The sequence below is a fragment of the Strix uralensis genome, chromosome 6 (genome assembly GCF_047716275.1).
Source record: "Strix uralensis isolate ZFMK-TIS-50842 chromosome 6, bStrUra1, whole genome shotgun sequence".
Classification (NCBI taxonomy): Eukaryota; Metazoa; Chordata; class Aves; order Strigiformes; family Strigidae; genus Strix; species Strix uralensis.
Genome location: NC_133977.1, coordinates 9,684,418 through 9,702,128, shown reverse-complemented (window position 1 = coordinate 9,702,128; position 17,711 = coordinate 9,684,418). Strand labels below are relative to the sequence as shown.

At 37.2% G+C, this 17,711-nt stretch overlaps 1 protein-coding gene across 6 annotated transcripts in view; it reads left to right on the top strand.

Annotated features, from left to right (window-relative positions):
* Window positions 1–17,711, top strand: part of TFPI (tissue factor pathway inhibitor) — a 62,855-nt gene that overhangs the window by 12,817 nt on the left and 32,327 nt on the right. Inside the window, exons 1-2 of one of the 6 annotated variants that reach the window (XM_074872668.1) lie at window positions 10,163–10,356; window positions 15,890–15,959. The exons of 1 other annotated variant lie outside the window; for it this stretch is intronic. In XM_074872668.1, the coding sequence (XP_074728769.1) occupies window positions 15,950–15,959 (10 nt within the window). In that variant the 5' untranslated portion in view covers window positions 10,163–10,356; window positions 15,890–15,949. Of the gene's footprint in view, window positions 1–10,162; window positions 10,357–11,401; window positions 11,537–15,889; window positions 15,960–17,360; window positions 17,380–17,711 lie in introns of those variants that run through there. 4 more of the 6 variants (XM_074872670.1, XM_074872671.1, XM_074872672.1 and 1 more) reach the window with 4 other exon arrangements.

Sequence of the window (17,711 nt, the reverse complement as noted above, 5' to 3'; positions counted from 1 at the left end):
AAGTTATTTCTTTAAAGCATAACTGAAATATTTATGCCAATTTAATCTGCAAAATTAACTTTAAGAGTTTCTGAGAATGATTCACCCTCAAACCCTTCTGTCCTGACCAAGTAGGAAATATACTGCATACTATTATAGCTCAATCCTTACAATGCTTCATATGCTCCAGGCCTGTGACATCTTTCTAAGTACACAGTGATACTGCAAACTCCAGTGTCCCAGAAGAGTGTGTTGAATCGTTCATCGTATTCAACATCTTGCAACAGTGCACTTCCCACTGCTTACCTGGTGCTTCTAGTCTATACAAGAACCCAGAAACACCGAACCTCATGTACAGAAGTAGGTATTTAACAAGAAAAGATAGTCAACAAAAGTTATTCAGACTTGAAAGAATTCACATTTTGTGTCTGATGTGCCCTTTAATTTTCGAATGAACATTAACCCAACCATACATACACACAAACATTATATGAAACACATGTACTAGTTGACTGCTGTATTTCTGCACAGCACATCAGGTTGCATCTCAGTTCATAAAGACAGATGTACAAGAATATAACTAACCTTTCATTGCTGGAGGTGGTAACCTTTACTCTGCAGCAAAAAGTGGTGCTGGTTAGCTTCCAATTTCACACTTTATTTATTTTGCTGCTTTTCTCAATTGACTTGCTCAGCTATTCGTTATGCTTCCTTAGTCGACATTCCCTTTGCTGAACTGACCTGCTGAGACAAGTGCCAATCTTCCAGACTCAGTCAGTGTGCCTCACTGACTTTAATTTTACCAGCATGAGTCTGGTTGTCGTGCAAATGGTGGCTAAAATAGATTAACTTGAGATATTCTGCTTTGAAGATCACGCAGACTGGCTGGTTATTTTACTAACCCAGCTTAGACTCTGACCCATCTGCAGAGTGGGTAAGATCTTACTTCACAAATAGTTTTTGTAAAATGAAACTGAAAGAAACGACAGAATGAACAGAGCCTTCTTAAGGGATGTTGGTATTCAGAATCTGTGTCTCTGAATACAAAACTTTTCTCTTAATTTTCATTTTGGGCTGAAATCTATGCATGTCAGTGTATTCCAGAATGTCAGGGTGGGAGGAGGGAAGTGTAAAATAAAGACCTAGTTTTCCATCAAAAAAATCTGAAATTGGAAATCTTTCAATCAAAGAGTAACATACTTTATAGCATATAGCTTCCATATAAACTGCTTATTCTATTTAAATAATTGTAGTATTTTTATATAAGTGGTTTTGTTTGGTTTTTTTATTTTTATATGATTTCAATGTATTTGAAGGAAAAATAAATTTGATTGAATGTTATGTGAATTTCTAGATATGATGAAAAGCCACCGTAAACAGGTGTCTTGTATCTGTATATTAGCTGTTCTCCAAGAAGCAACAAAATTTTTAAAAGATTATTGGAGGAAAAAAGTCTGTTGGTGGGAATATTTAAATACATTTAATTAAATGTGGTCCAACAGAGCACTCTGGTGACTGTAAGAAACCTTTGTTCAGCTTGCATTTAGTTATTGAGAGGAAACTGTTTCAATGTTTGAATTATTGCAAGTAGTTTGTATTAAGAGCTTCCCTGAAACATAGGTGTAAGCAATTGCAACTGGTTTGTATGAAGGTTGTTCTGTGAAATAAACGTATATGCTTCTATTAGAACAGTTATCCAGTATATTAGAGCTGGGTGTGTGTTATAGTGCCTTGACTCTGGGCAGGTTTTGTTACGCTGTAGTGTAAGGAAGCAAAAGATATCACCCCTGCTATCCCACGTGCTGTATAAAATCAAATAAGCTGTCAGGCTTCTGCCAGAACCTAGAGGAGATTTGTATGGTGCTGGAAAGAGATTGCAGAGGATCAAAAGAAAATACAGAGTAATTCTTAATCTTCTTTTACCAACAGCACATAAGCTTTATGAGAAATCCTCCCTCTCTGCGTGTTTTCTTATTAAAATGGCCTAATTCAGGGAAGGTGGAGAGAGACTTCAACCCTTGATAAGGTCGACAATGATGTTTAATGGAAAAGATGCATTATTAAAAAGTCTCACAAAATCAGCATCAGAAGGAAATCTCATCTGTAAAAAACGTAACTCTTGTAGGTCTGGTTCAGAGAAGCATCCCAAAGTGTGATGGTAGGTTTTGATTTTATATTGTCTTTCATAGTGATTATGAAAAAAGAAGTTTATATGATCAGATTATTGCAGCGGGAGATTCTTGCCATTTAAAAATTTACCACTCAGCAAACTAGGATTTCACAGAAATTAAATATGGATTTTTCCATAAGAGCCACACAGATTTCCATACATTGTAAATACAACTTTCATGAGTATTCTGAACAATTATGTTGAGCTATGCTATACTGAGGATGTACTTAGTCCCCATGAAGCGCCTATAAATACCATTTTTTCTAATGAGTGAAACAGGATCATTACATTGTTGTCAATCTTCCATAGACTACACTCTCAGTTTCCTATCTACTTGTCCTCTGGTAGTACTATTAGTAAATCTTTCACATGAACTGCATTAATTAATTTCTGTTAATGAACTACTGTGGATACAGGTTCAGTTGATTCATTCATGCAGTTACTGACCAGGACAACATGTCTGAACTTGCTAGATGAAAAAGAATGCAGCAGTAAGTAAAATTTTCTGTCGCAACCTGTTACGTTTTTCTCCTTTTAAAAATACTTCCTTATTCCAGTGTTATTACTTATGTGTTTAGAGTTAGGCACACACTTAAGTGATTTTGCCTCATCAGCATACCAGATGTTTGCTCTTCATTTTGAAAAGATCACGGTCAAACAGAAAACTCTTGTGAAAGGCATTACGTTCCATTTCTTACCTCCTGAGACAGGCAATCTTGTGAAGGATCTGTTTTGTTTTTTTGCATTGTGTGTGCACTGTGAAACTGTTGCACACGAGAGGTGTTTTGAATCTAGCATTTTAACTGAAGTAATTTTGCTACTAAAGAAAGGAACAAACTATATTACCAGTGAGTAATTTGATGAATAGCATTCATCTAAGGTAGCTCTTACCTAATGAGTTTGTAAGGGGTACCCCACCTAGAGCAGTCTCACAGGAGCTGTGACACCCATCTTATTAGGATCGCATCATGAGTTTCAGTATTACAGTGTACAAATTATTCCATGTTTGGCATAGTCTTCTCTTGACTGATTAGCTTTGAAACAATATGATACTGGAGTTTGAACATGCTTTGTTTTTTGCAGTTTGAACCCAGTACTTCACCCTTTCTTGAAACACAGACACATTTAGACTTCCTACCCGTGTCTAACCTGCTCATTATTTATTAGTTATTCTCTATTGCTGGAAAACAATAGTAATAATACTGGAAAAATAAGATTTTTTTTCTCACTGCTAGGCAGCATGAACTTTGCTAAAGATGAATTAGTGTTCTGTCATCTGGGAAAGAAACATGAATTATTCCCAGCTTCTTGGAGAGCCAGAACATGGCAAAGGGCAGACAATTGTTCTGTGCCTTCTAGGAGTTATGAACACTGGATAAATAATTGGCCTCCATTCTCTGGTAAGCATGTATACTGCAATAACTGTTACACAGGAACAACTGGCTGCTTTTAGTTGTCTAATGGCTTCTTATGAGAACACTTTAAGAGCATGTTGAGCTTAGAGATGTCGTCTTAGATACTGGATAGCAGCTGAAGACAGCCAAATCTTATGCGGCATTTCCCCAACAACTTTTGCCCTCTCTGTTCTCTGTATCTCCTAGAGAAGCCTTATCCTCTCCAAATAAACTCCTGTCAGGCTGCAAGCCAGTGAGTTGGTGAGAATGCAGCCAGCCCCGGGGAGGGCAGGTCTTTATCACAGTAGTTGTTGGTAATGCTTCATTTTCTTTTTTAGCAGCCCAGTAGGGTTGGGAAACAGGTTTCCTGCTTATGTGCTTGGATTGTCTTCCTATGTCTGCTTTAGGGATTAGGAGTCAGCAGGTGATAGAACAGAAATGACAACTGGGGCAAGGATGCTGAGAGCCACTCTTGGCAAGAGGGCATGGCACAGTGTTGAGGTGGGGTGAACAGAAGGAAGCAGGTCCGACACAGGTTTGGCACGGTTGCTGGTAAATGCTTCATTACTAGCTGCTCAGACGTCCCAGAACTGGCAGCGGATGGTGGTGTCCTCAGTTGCCATCTCCTTCACTTACTCATACCCTCAAAATACTTTTCTGAAAGCATATTGTGAAACTCCTGTTGTTTTCCTTATGTCATGGCTTGAGCACCTCCTGTACTTTGTTTATTTATTCCCCAGCCATACCACAGAGGAGGATTAAACCTGTGAGAAGCTGGCATATTAAAAAAACCAGAATGGCATGGAAGGTGACCTGGGTTCTGTTTGTAGGAGCATCTATAACCAGTGTCTCCCAGTCAAATTTACCGTAGAGAAAATAACTTTCACTTCTGATCATCATTTGTCAAGACAAAGGAAGTACAGGCATGCTCACAGCTTTCTCAGAAATCAGTAGAAAGCCCAATGAGTAAGAAATTCTTCTTGTTTTGTGGTTGTCCATCTAAAACCAGCTTCCATTTATTTTAATTTTGTTTCATTTAAATGAGAGTTGGAAACAGTTAAATAATACTGTGATAGTATATTTCTAGTGACAACTTTGGTGCTGATGTAATACATTTCAGGGGTTTTTGGAAAAGCCCCTGTAAGAAGTAAGACTCTTGTAAGCTACTTATGTATATGCTCAAGCTATTCAATTTTCAAAATTATGAACATGTAGATTGGTGTTTCTCTTACTGTTTAGCTTTCCCTCAGGCTTGTTAAGGCAAAGGGTAGGTGTTTCATTTTTGCAGTAATTAATCCTCTAAGTTTATTGCTTATATGAACCTACCAAGAAATCTTATTTTGGAATGTTTTTAGAAATCCTATCTTGATGTTACATGTGCATGCATATACATAAATATGTATGTAATTCTGGTACTGGTGTGTATATATATGTAGTACCAGAATTATGTACACTGTGTATATATAAAAATATATTCAGAAATAAAACTCTTATAAGAGCAGAAGAAACAAAGAACTAAGAAAGGCACATTTTTAAAATTAAAATAGAAACAGTTTTAAAACTTAAGTGAAAAACCACTGGTAGAATACTCTCCCCTGAAAGCATAAATTATTCTCATACCTGAACACTTCTAAGTACTCAACCTATAATAAAACTCACACTGACTTCAACCTGAGCAGGAATGAAACCCTTTAATAATAGTGAAGGAATAAAATGCATTCAAGTACACTTGCCTCCTGTTTCCAGATACAATACCTAAGCTCTTAGTGCTGCAACAGTGACATCCAGTGACCACACCAGTTAGTGCTAGACTTGATCTGCATTTGGAATGCATGCTAAAGGACATGGATGGAAAGGCTTATTTACTAAGATCCTTAGTGAAGCACTGAACCCGTTGAGAGAATAAACAGACACCGCGTGAGAATGCAAAACATGATAAATAGCTAATCTAGAAAAATAGTATAAATGTTTGATCAACCTGTATCTGTTTCAGAATTAGATATTTGCTGAGCCAAGTAAAGAATAAATTATATTAAAACAAGTGTTTTGTCCAATGATGCAATTTGTTTAATGAGACTATGCAGCATTTCGTACCCTTTTCTATTATTTAACAATAGCAACAGAATTCAGTAGGTCATACTACTATTATATTTTGCTTCAGATATGACCTACCTCAGCTATAAATGCAGTTGTATGACGGAAAGTTCTTTCAATTTTTATCAAATTAATGAAATAAAAAGACCAAAAATAATTAAGAAACCTTCCTTGTGTAGGGAAGGTGACAAAATGCTTACCACCCTTTTAAGTAAAAAGTTCCTTATTCTGTTTTTGTTTAAGTCACTGTGAGTTTTCTAATGAAATTCAAATCTCATCTAGCTTCTGACTCTGAAAATGGGTGATATCTGGTACTGACCTGACCCCCTACTTCCTCAGATATCTGAAAGTTTTTTCATTGGAACTTAGTCTTGAAATCTCCACATTGTTCAAAATGTTACATGGTACGTTCTGTACTTTCTGATTATTGTTGTTGTACTACAGAAGTAGCTTACCTCTGGGCTTTTCAAAAAGGTAGTAATAGAAACTAATTATTTAGGTTTTCAACTTCAAAGCATGCTCCAAGTTGACCACTTTTTTACTGTTAAGAAATTGATGAATGAGGAAATAAGTATATGAGTTATGTAAGCTTGTAAGCAAAAAGAAATGCACAGGAAAAACTGATTAAAACAATTTGAAAGGAAACAACTACCCAGCTGAAAATAAGAAATGTGAGTCACATCTGTCCTTTGACAAGAGGCAACAGTTTGACTAGTGATACCAGGAAAAGAACAAAAATTTAAGTCTTGGTCACAGTTGCATTGCTTCTCCTTGCTTGTTTTAAGCAGTTTCAAATTACTGAATATACTGTGTATTTAAATCTCCTTAATGTGGTATCCACAAAGTAATGTTATATTCTGCTAGTATGCCAATACTGGATTTCTGTAGGATAGAAGAAGATAAACAGTGTTCAGCCTAAAGAAAATAATTTTTAAAATAAAAGGAGGACATTTTTTTAGTCCTGGATTTGATGGAACTTAAGAATATAAACTTTTTCCAGGAACAAGCACAGTGGCATCAACTGACTGCAGAAACAGTGTACTTTTGCTGGGCAAAACAGGAGTTTAATTTCAAGAGAACCAGTTGCTCAACATGAGACAAATGGGCTTGGAAATCAGAAAAGCAGGTGCTGAAGGTATTCCTTGCTTCCTCTCAAAGAGGTTGGGTAGTTCAGCTGGGGAAACTTTTCAACCAGTAAGAAATTGATCTGATAATCAGTTTCCTCTCATCCATCATGCACTTCATTTCCTTTTCTCCCCCTTATAAAAAAATAGGATAATACACTTATCCAACTTACCCTTGTTAGCCTTGTTAAATGTTTGACTTTTAAAGCAGAAAACCCCAAGATAGTTGTGATAAAATAAATTTGGGTGCAAAGCTTTAGAAACTTGAAGATTCTCTTCTCTTTAAAAATATTCCTACATTTTCATCAATCAACTTCAGCAATATTATGCCTTACTGTATTAATTAATGGTATTCCTACCTTTGAAGTGAGGACAGAAACAAAGCCTGTCTTTACAGTTTCCTCATTGTACTGTCTTAATATTCTGCTATAAACAACAGTCACACTCTCTGTTCATTCTAATTTCAGTCTTTAGAGAACACTTGAGGTAGCCATGGTTTTTATGTAAGAACAGGAAGTTACAAGGAAGAAGAAGAATAAGGGGGAAAAGAGGAGTGTATTATAGACACAGGTTTTCAAGGGCCAGCTGCTAGGTTCTGATCTCCTTTTCATGGGAGAAGATCTTCAATTTAACTTTCTTTCATGTATTTTTAGGTGGGTTTTAAATATTAAATGCTGTGAAGACCACAATAAAAATAATACAACAGAGATAAAGCAATAACAGAGCCATTTACAAAACTCTTACTAAAAGGAACTTATCTTACGTTCCTGTTGTAGAACCTGGTTAGGTTTTTGAAGTTATATGTCATCAACATGTAGATTACCTCAGCTGGAAAAGCAGGCATATACTTCAGTGGTCTCAAAAAGATCAGCTAATTTTAAGATAATGTAACACTTAACTACAAAACTGACTCTTAATAGTGCAAACTTGGAGTCTGTGAGAGGTAGCTGACTGGTCCCCTCCTGTGTCTGCTGTGGCGTGCCACTGTACAGGCGAAACAGCAAGTTTCAGTGCTTTCAGAAATTCTGCGAGGGCAACAACCTGTCACTGTGTAGTACAATTAGTGTCTGTGCTGAGAAAAAGGTTCTTGGGAGCTTTTGCCCTGTATGGTGACAGGGACTGCTACATTTTAGCTCTGACTTTAAGCTCACTGGGACAAGTGAACTATGCTGGTGGCATTTTTCCTGTAAGCTTGCTATCTGGTTCCTTATGAGGATTCAGAAATACCCATACTTCTTCATCCAGTTCAGGCACCTAGTAGAAGTACTAAGTTATGATTTAGTTTGCTGAAGGCAGGAGACAGGAAGCTCTGGCCTCTGTGAAAATTTTTAAAGAACTAAGCAGTGGAAAAATGAAGCTGCATCACTAGAGGGCAACCAAACATCACAAACATCTATGTTAAAGACCAAGCAATATCACCCTCACTGAGAGAGGCATTTGTGTTATGACCCGAAGAACATGCTTGTGTAAGCAAATGCTTTTGTGTTTTTCCAACTGTGTTACCTAGTAAATCTTCCTTCAGGGATGATAGAGCTACAGAAAAAAAAAAAAAAAAAGAAAAAAAATTATATATGTGTGTGAGCTGACACAGGCAGGATGCAGGAACAACCACAAAATCACAGATGAAATGCAAATATTCTCATGAAAAACCCCCTCATGACCCAGGGGTTCTCTGCAGCAGCACCCAGGCAGAGACACACAAGCAGGGACACTGGGACTGTGGAGCTTGGTCCTTGCTAGCCAGAAGAGGAGAAGAAGGAAGAGATCTCAACGATCCTGCTTTTGCCTGGGATCAGGGATTTTTGCAGGCATAGTTTTCCACAGTGCTTTGATCTTTCCCACAACAGGGCAAGAATCTCAAGGATGTTCCATAAGGTGCCCCTGAGTCTCTCACAGGCCTGTGTTATCTAAACAGATGTTCTACCCATCAAGCCCACAAACCTAAACAACAATTAGTATGATATGTGTGGTTTTTGACACCCCAGCTGCAAGTCACTTGAGCACATTTACAATCCTCTTCACCAATCTTTCACTGTATTCCCCCAACATGCACACACAAAACTTTTTGTACGGTTTTGTGCTGCTTTATCTCTGTTCTGGTACAGTAAAACAATAGCAAGATCGGACATTTGTGCATCATTTTAATTTCTGAACACCATGTATTTAGCACTATGGTTAAGTGTTGGTTTCATTTCTATTATAAATGTGCAGACAGAACTTCTTTAAATTGTGGTGTCATTTTAGTACATCTGTTTCGGACTATCTTACTTGTGACCCTCAAAGAGATTTATGGATAGTGCTGACAGATACTAACTCTTAACATATGGGCCCCCAAAATATGTTCTTCAGGGTCTTGGAGTCACACAAATGACTGATTGACCATTTCCATTTAACTGACTTCTCCTCAGCTGGGTTGCTCCTCTTATCTGAGCTAGGAGTTGGTAATTAGTAACTGTTTGGTAGAAACCCACCCCCAGCATTTAAGCTGCCCCTTTACTTTGTGAGTGCTTCTAGTCTGTTCAAGACAGTTTGATTATTGACCCAGTTAATAGTCAGTAGACTCAGCTGATTACTGTCTTTGCCCTGAAAAGTATTACAGACATTCCTACAGTTAGGAACAACAGTCAGGAGATCTAAGTAGCTGCCAGGAGCCACTTCTGTTTGTGTCAGAGATAGTTAACCTGTTAACTGACTATGACAAACTTCCACTCTGTGTCAGGATGGTGATGAACAGATGAATATAAATCTTCAATGAATGATTTAACTCACCTGTTTGTCTGTGGCCAGAAATAATTGCAATTAGTTACAGCTGCTAACTGTAAATTACTGTTCTCCAGCTGTTACTTCTGCCTCCGTTGCTGTTTAATTCATTATCTAGGAAACTCTCATTCTGTCTGTCCAGGACTAGGATTCTGGTTGTCTGTGTCTACATCCCCAATTTATAAGGTCTTAAACTTACAGCTAGTTTCCATTGTTGTCTTCAGCTATGGTACTCTTAACGGTGCTTAGTTTTAGCAGGTATTAGCATGATTTGTAAATAGATGGTATGTTTTAGCTGAAGGCAGAATAGCCTTTGTAGTATAGCTCCAGATATTGTGATGAATGCAGCCTGCATATAGAGTGACTTACCTGGCTTTATGTTAAAACAAACAACAACAATAAAATACAATGTATCCCTCTTAAATAGGCAGTGAATATGGCATCCTCATGAGCCATATCAAAGCCTGCAAGGTACATCAAATAGAATATCCTGTAGACTGTTTCTTATTCTTTAAAAGTGCATTTCATTTTAGCTGGTGCTGTTTAGAAAACAGTTGCTCTAAACTGCAGGCAGTTCTGAAAACTCTAAACAGGAAGCGTCCCTGCTGCTGCTGCAGATCTGTGACTTCTACACAGCGAACCCATGTGTTCTACAAATAACAATAACAAGGACTAGCTGATTAATCCGCAAGCAGGAGCCTGCTCTAGGAAGATCAGGTTGCAATCCTGCCTTTGTAGCTTTCCACCACACCCCCTCAACATGAATTAGTAGGGGAGGATCATATTCAGCACTGGTTCAAGAGTTCTTTCTTCCAGAACTGTTGCCAGGAGTTTGGTGAGTACTTTGTAACAGACTTTCAGTTTTACATGAGAGATCTTTTTTTCTTTAGCTGGCAGAAAGCAGTATGTAGTTATGTTTTCTTTAGAATGTGGTAAATGCAGCAGCCAGATGTTTAGATTCAAAGTCCAGCAATGAGTGCTGCAAAAAGGGAGACCTTTTTTCTCTGTAAATTTGAAACAGTAGGACAATGAATATACTTTTATGATTAGTAGTACAACTAATCTTTGGTTGTCAGAATCTCGGACTAAGGTATTTTGAGCTCCAAGACCGTTCTTTGAAAGAAAGCCATCCTAAAGGTGAATATATTAGTTTTGATCAATAGCTGGACTTTGAAAAAAAACCCTCATTTTTTAAAACAGTTTCTCCACTACAGTAGCTTCAAGGGATGATTGATTCAGGCAGAATGGTCTGCGAGACTACTTCAAATCCTTCTAAGGCATGTAATGTTTGAAGCAATTAATATTTTGAGAAGTACAGGAAGATTTTAGGAGAATCAAATTAAGCTGATGCTACTATAAGCCAATTTCACTCACAATGTATATTGAAATGCTCAAGAAACTAGAAACACTTGAACAATGAGGAGAGTAGTGAATGAGGCTTACAGACCTTGGTGCCAATGTAAAAAACAAACACAATCTCCCCCCCTCCACCCCGCTGAAACCCCAGAATATTATTGGTGATTTTTGTAATATTTTATTTGGAAGAACTCACATAAACGTCACTTTCAGTAACTGTGTAAGGAAAAACAGTGATACTAGCCTGTAAGCCTGTATTTAAAAAAATAAATAATGTTAGGTAAAATTTAAATATGTTTTAGAAAATCTAAATAGAATTTAAATGAAGAAAAGGCATGTAACAATGGGAAAAGTGGAGTAGGGAGAGCAATTTGGATGGGGTGAGTATGTGAAAGGTCAGTGTGACTCAGTACTCTAGGAATTAGTCATCAAAGTACTTCATGGAAAACATGTAAAGATATAAACCTTCCTTCCTGAATGTCTTATGGACAGACACAAAGACAGGAAGTTCATCTGTCAGTATAGATATGAACAGCAAAGGCATGCTGTAGGAATTGCTAGCCACCTACTTGGGAAAATTTGTCAGCCTCTTCCCTTTATAATATTCTGCTAATTATTTAATTCTACTAGGAGAGAGTTTGTGATTGTCTGTGAAGGCAGTAAGTATCTGTATCTACAGTAAATTAATTTGGATTATTGTTTAAACTGAATTTAAGAATTGTAATCAAGTTTACTATGTGTGTACTGCACACAACTAAAGCAATATTGAGGAGGTAGAGATGATTAAATCATATTCTGCTCTGGCCTTTTCTCCTGTGAAATATGTCCCACATGAAAGGGTTCATTAAAAAGTAGTCATGTGGGCAATTGCTTAATAAATCCATTGCTTTGAAAATTTTATAACTTCTATGCTGGAGAATCTCCAAGCAAGCTTTAAATTGACCTTCAGTAATCTTTATGTTTATCCTTATGTTGTGCAATCTGGAGATTTAATGCATTTCAACTGTCTGGTGTAGCTATATGACCTTTAAAGTGCATTTAGCCTTTTAGTGCACTCCCCACATTTACTACTATTGCTAATGAAGGCTCAATTGTAACTCATCTGGCTCATATTCTAAATGAAGAATAACTATAACAAAGTTTTATGATCTTTCTCAGGACAGATAGAATGATTAATGGCATAGGATTTATCTATCCTTAATCTCATTGGAGAGTTAATTTTGAAAGTCTAAGGGTAAAAACTTACAAATTGGTAACTATTTTAGGGTTTAGTGTCAGATCTAAAGGGATCTGGGATGAGTGAGGGAGAGTGTACAAAAGGAGGTAGAACTTCTGTCAGAGAGGAAATTTTAAGAGATTGAGGGAATATAGTGTGTCTAGGAAACAAAGCAAAGGTGTAAAAGAATATGCTTCCTAACAGACTTTCAGAGAACATGTCCAGAGCCTTTAGTGAGTTTGAAATCTCACTTCTAGCTAGGCCAGATCCACAGCCAGAGAAGGAGAATTACTGGATGGACTGTTTATATGTTTCTCCAATAACCCTTCCAAGTTAAGTGCCTAAACAGGAGCAGATACTAGCACTCAGATTGTCTGTTCACCAGTACTGGGGCACTGATATCCTTTACGCTATTCTTCTGACTCTGTGGATCTTGAATTACTTTTAGGGCAGAGAACACAGATTGCTCTCATGGATACATCAATGGGATTAGGATCATTTCTGGGAACATGAATACTAAATATCTTCTGGAAAAAAGAGACATTGACACCATCTCTCACATCCTGGAAAGCTGCTTTAGTACCTACATTTACTTTAAAAAGGTGATTCTGGCTAAAACTCTTCTGCATTTTAAAATAAAATGGTAGCTGCTTGAATTGCTTTGTAACTGTCATGATTTTGCTGGTCTGCATTCAGTATGTTCTGAGAATGTCTGCCAGAAGGAGTCAGGGCATGTATACAGGAACAAGAAAAGAAACTTTAAAATCAAAAAATACAACATCACTTGAGCTGAGGAGCCTCAAGAATTATGTGACTATCCTACCTCGCAATTTTGGTGCATACTGTTTAAAATCTGCTCTTCGTTTGGGCTACATTCTGAGCAGTCATATTTTCTGTCTAAGAACTAGGAGAAGCTGACAGTTCCTAAAGAAACCAAAATAGATGTTTTGGTAAGGATTGAAGATGGGGTCTTCATAACTAAAGCTCTTCACACTGAAACCAGGGAGAACAGTCTTAAAAAAACCTCCTACTTCTGTGTGTTTCTCTTATGGAACTGTTTTTATTTTACAATAGGGACAGAGTGCCTTGGGGACAGAATGAAGCAAAACCATATGGGGAATTGTATCATTCCTTTCCTCTCATAGCATTTCACAGCAAAATAGACTTATTTTTAGTTCTTTTAATTTTCTCTCATAACTCCTTTGTTCAGTTTCCTTAATTATTTCCTGTTGCTGTTAATACAGCTGTTCATTTTCCATCTTTAGTATTGTTGCCGTCTTCCCTGATGTGTGCCATTCATAACTGAGTATACCTCTGCAGTTAACTGGTTAATTTGATTTACTTTTTAGTGAAAAAAAAGACATTTGAATAGGTTGACCCAGGATGTGGTCTGGATGCAAGAAAGTTCAAACATTTTCCAGAAAACAGAGCATTCAGAAAGAACTGATTTTAAAACAATTGTATTGAGAATAGCAATTGCATCAAGTAAATTAGAAATACAAGTATTTTATGAAGGAATTACTGAGCTTATACAGTTTTTATGAACTTCACAGAAAGATCTGCAGGAGTGTATTAGCATTTTCTGTAAATGTTTTCTGCTTCAGTTGAGAAACAATCTTTTTCCTCTATATTCGTACAGTCTTTAACATAATGAGGTTCTGGATGATGATTTATGCTTTCATCAGTCCGAAACTTTTCATGAGTCTGAAACTCATCTGATGAATGCTCTAGTTCAGCACAGAAGTCCAGCACAGTCCAGCAGAGAAGCTGGCACTGCCACCATAATAAGCAGCACTATCTATACTTTGGTGGGAGATGAAGGGAACATGACCCTTTTTTTTTTTTTTTTCTATGGAAGTGTTATTTTATATTGGTTATAAGTATTTACAGGGTGATAATCTGAGGCAGTCTGAATATGGGGGTATTCCCACTGATGACAATTACAGCATTTCTAACCTGTGTGACGATCCAAAGCTTGTACATCCATTGCAGTAAAAATGTATGTGATGTCTCCAGCTGGGAAGTTAGACAGGGTGAGCTGAACTTGCTTGATAAAGCAAGGAAACTTGTATTTTGATCTTTGGTATGTGTGCAAAATGTGATCTATGTGATTATGAGGTTACAAAACTGTAATAGTTGGATATGGTCAAAATCAGTCACAAGAGGCATCAGTGTGACAGGTAGTTTCCTCCTGTGCCTGCCTGTTACACTGCCAGTAACTGAAAACTTCACTTTAATGAAATCGAGTAGTTGTGTTGCTGTAGTGTGTACAACATGAATTTACACACAACTGAGTTGATAACAAACACACGGGACTGAAATGACGCTGTTGGAAGAGAAGGTTGTGGTAAGTTAGACGATTTCTAAATACGTGACTATTTATCAATAACTGCATCTGGGATTTGAAAAAGTACTTTTCCAGTCCAAACTGCTAGAAAAAAGGCTACAGGCTTTATAATGCTAATGTTGAGACCTCCATGCTGTGTTCCTAAAACCATAACTAATATTGCTGCTTGTCTGGTTTGCTAGTGGCTTTTGTGCTCTGAGAGTAGCTATTATTAGGATGCTGAAGGCATTCTCTGTTTCAGAATAGGATTATATGTCCTATATTTGTGCTACAAACAGGTAGTTTCTGTCCAAGTAGTAAAGGATTTAGTGTGATGGTTTTGGTGTTTTGTTATTAAGTTTTATGAAATTATGTAAACTAGTAATTTGGTTTAGTCCACACTTAAAAATATTTTGGTAGGAGCAAAAGATTGATTCCTTCCCCTGTTGAGAGGTACGTCACAATGAAACTAGGCTGTATATGTAGAGATTTACCTCAGACTGGGATGTGGTATGTCAAATAGATTCAGTTGCCATACCTAAATAAATAACTGGCTTATTTTTTTATTTGTTTGAATCAGTCTTCTATGAGGTGGAAACTGGAATTTAAATTAATGTTCACATTATGACCTTTATGATAAGCTTATAATGCTGGATTTTTTCCCTATGGCTAGTATAAGTAGCTACAAAATCATTAATCATTCTCCATAAAGGTATCCCTAGTAGTTATATGATTTGGTGTAGGCAAATCCAGTCTTCCTGTGAAAAATGCAGCTATTTTAAAAAATCACTCTTAATTTCAGAGTTTATAATTCACTTGGACTGTTGCATCAGGTGCTCTGCACTGCGTGATCAGGGCATTGGGAAAATTACTTGCAGGCTACTGTTGCCCAGGCATACTCTCACCATCTCTCTGCCTCCCAGAACATATCCAGTTCCCAGCTCTTGGGTGATAGATATCATGGATATAAGCCCCCAGCTGAGCCAGGTAAGAAGGAGAACTCAATGGAGGAGGAAATTAGAGTCTGGGAGCTGTGTCACGAGACAAGCTGAGTGGAGATAGGATGGCAATCATACTGGTGCCAGGTGTGAGCTGACTAGGGCACGAATAGGTCCTGGAGCTAAACTGGGAGAATGGAAAACAGTTCTAAAGCGCAAGTGAAAGGAGTTAACAAAGGAAAGTGAAAAGGCAAGAGAGGTCTATAGTTATGTAAAAAGAAGGGTGTTCTTGTGGTAGGCTTATTCATTTGGGGGTTTTTTGTTTGCTTAATTTCAAAATATAACAAGGTTTTCTTTTCATTTATCAGTTGTGTTTGCAAAGCAGCATTTACAGCCTTAATACAAACAGAACCAAAGCAGAAGTTTAAATCTGAAACAGTGACATCAGGTCATACAACTTTTCAGCATAAAAACTAATGAAGACCATTGTTTTTCTAAATTTTCACTTCCCAATTTTCACTTCACTTCCCAGTTCTCACGTGGGAATTTAAGAGACTGGAATAATGCAGCAGCAAGTCAACATTTATGTTAAATGTTGAAAGGTAGGTAACCACCCAAAATTCTTCATAACAAGGAGGAATTTTGAAGTTCTTGAAGGAATCTGATGGAGTCTCTGATCTCAGGACAAATACAGACTATTAGGGCTGCCACTGTAAAGCACAGGAGGGAGGTAAGTTGAGGGGGGGGGAATTTCAATAGTTCATGCTTTCAATCAATAATGTTTGCGTGTTGAAGAGCCACAGTAGACTGCCTCCCTTTTTACTAAGTTACTGTGACACTGCAAGGCTTTGCTCTGGTGGAAGTAAGTTTGAATGCCAGACAAGCACTGACTGGGACTTACAAAGCTAGGGCATGTATCATCATTCTTTTGTTCAGTTTATATCAGAGCAGAGTTGATAGAATTCATACTTGCTTCATTCTTGATACTTACTCCAGTGTAAATGAGAAAATGTGATGCTTCAAACAGCTGCAAAATAGCACATGTAATAAAATACTTCTGAAGGGAACTCACTGACTGCCAGTTGGGAGACAATGTTACAGGTACATCTAATTAAACCTCTGTCATACAAGTCCTAGTAGGTAGTACAAGATATCATAGGGCAAATATAATGCCTCTGAAGTACAGTGAACTGGAAAAGGTCTGCTTTTATATCAGAGGTGCTCTGATCCTGTCTTAGACATTTTATCTTTACATTTAAGCTGTGCTAAATTCAACCTCTGACTATACACATCCTATCTCCTGCTATTCATTCCTCTATTTACTTATACCCTTTGCCTTTTTTTGTTGGTGTGTGTGTGTGCTTCCATTTCCCGGGCTGTCAGTGTGAATGAGTCACTTTTACAGTCATTACAATGTCACTTTATGCCATTTTCTAACGCTGACTGGTTTTGGCTACTACCGGAAATGCTAGCTTTTATTTTGCTTTTTCCAGTTAGCTAGTTAGAGATAAGCACCATGCTGAAGAAATGTTTGCTTCTAAGCATTCTGGTAACTATAGAAATTGGTATTGAAGAGACTGCTAAGTACAAAAAAAAAAAAAAAAGTGTGTGTGTGTGTGTATATATATATATATACACACACACATATATAAAAGATCTGGTTCCAGAGGCTGCAAACTGCATGGGGAACACATGGAGTATTATATTTATCTGTCTTCAGCAAAAAAAAAAAAAAAGTTCTGGGAGATTTCTTGTACTTCTGTGTTTAGGTGGCAGGATAAAACAAGGCTTAGTTATAACACCAGGTAGTAAGGATTTATTACTGGGAACTTCCTTGATTGCTTGTGGTCTGTCTTGTCTACCTATATTCCAGCCTGAGGGAAGCTAATGGCATTATTCACAAATGAAAGCATTTAATTAAACCAGTAAATAAATCAGTGCCAATTATTACCCACAGACCTTTGATCTCTTCTGTCAAGTAACTCAGATGTTATTATAGATATAAAAATGCTCATTCAAAAGGTAAGTAGTTTGGAAGCAGTAGCATGCTGGTTCCTAAGGAAATTTCAGGAATTTATGAAATTTGCATTAATGATACTTTGATGAGAAAAGCCAGTATTAATGTGGGACTGATTCCTGGTTGTCCTAAATTAGGAACCTTCTGGAGTAAGGGGCTATATACACTCCCAGAGATTTTCAGATTTTGGCCTAAATAATCAGACTGTTTAACATGAATTATTTAAACTCAAACATTTCATATCTTTCCCATGACAGACAGTCCTTCACAAATGTGTGCATTGAATATTTTACTGAGCCAAATGTCATGGATGAAGTATTTTGAATAGTGTTTTCCA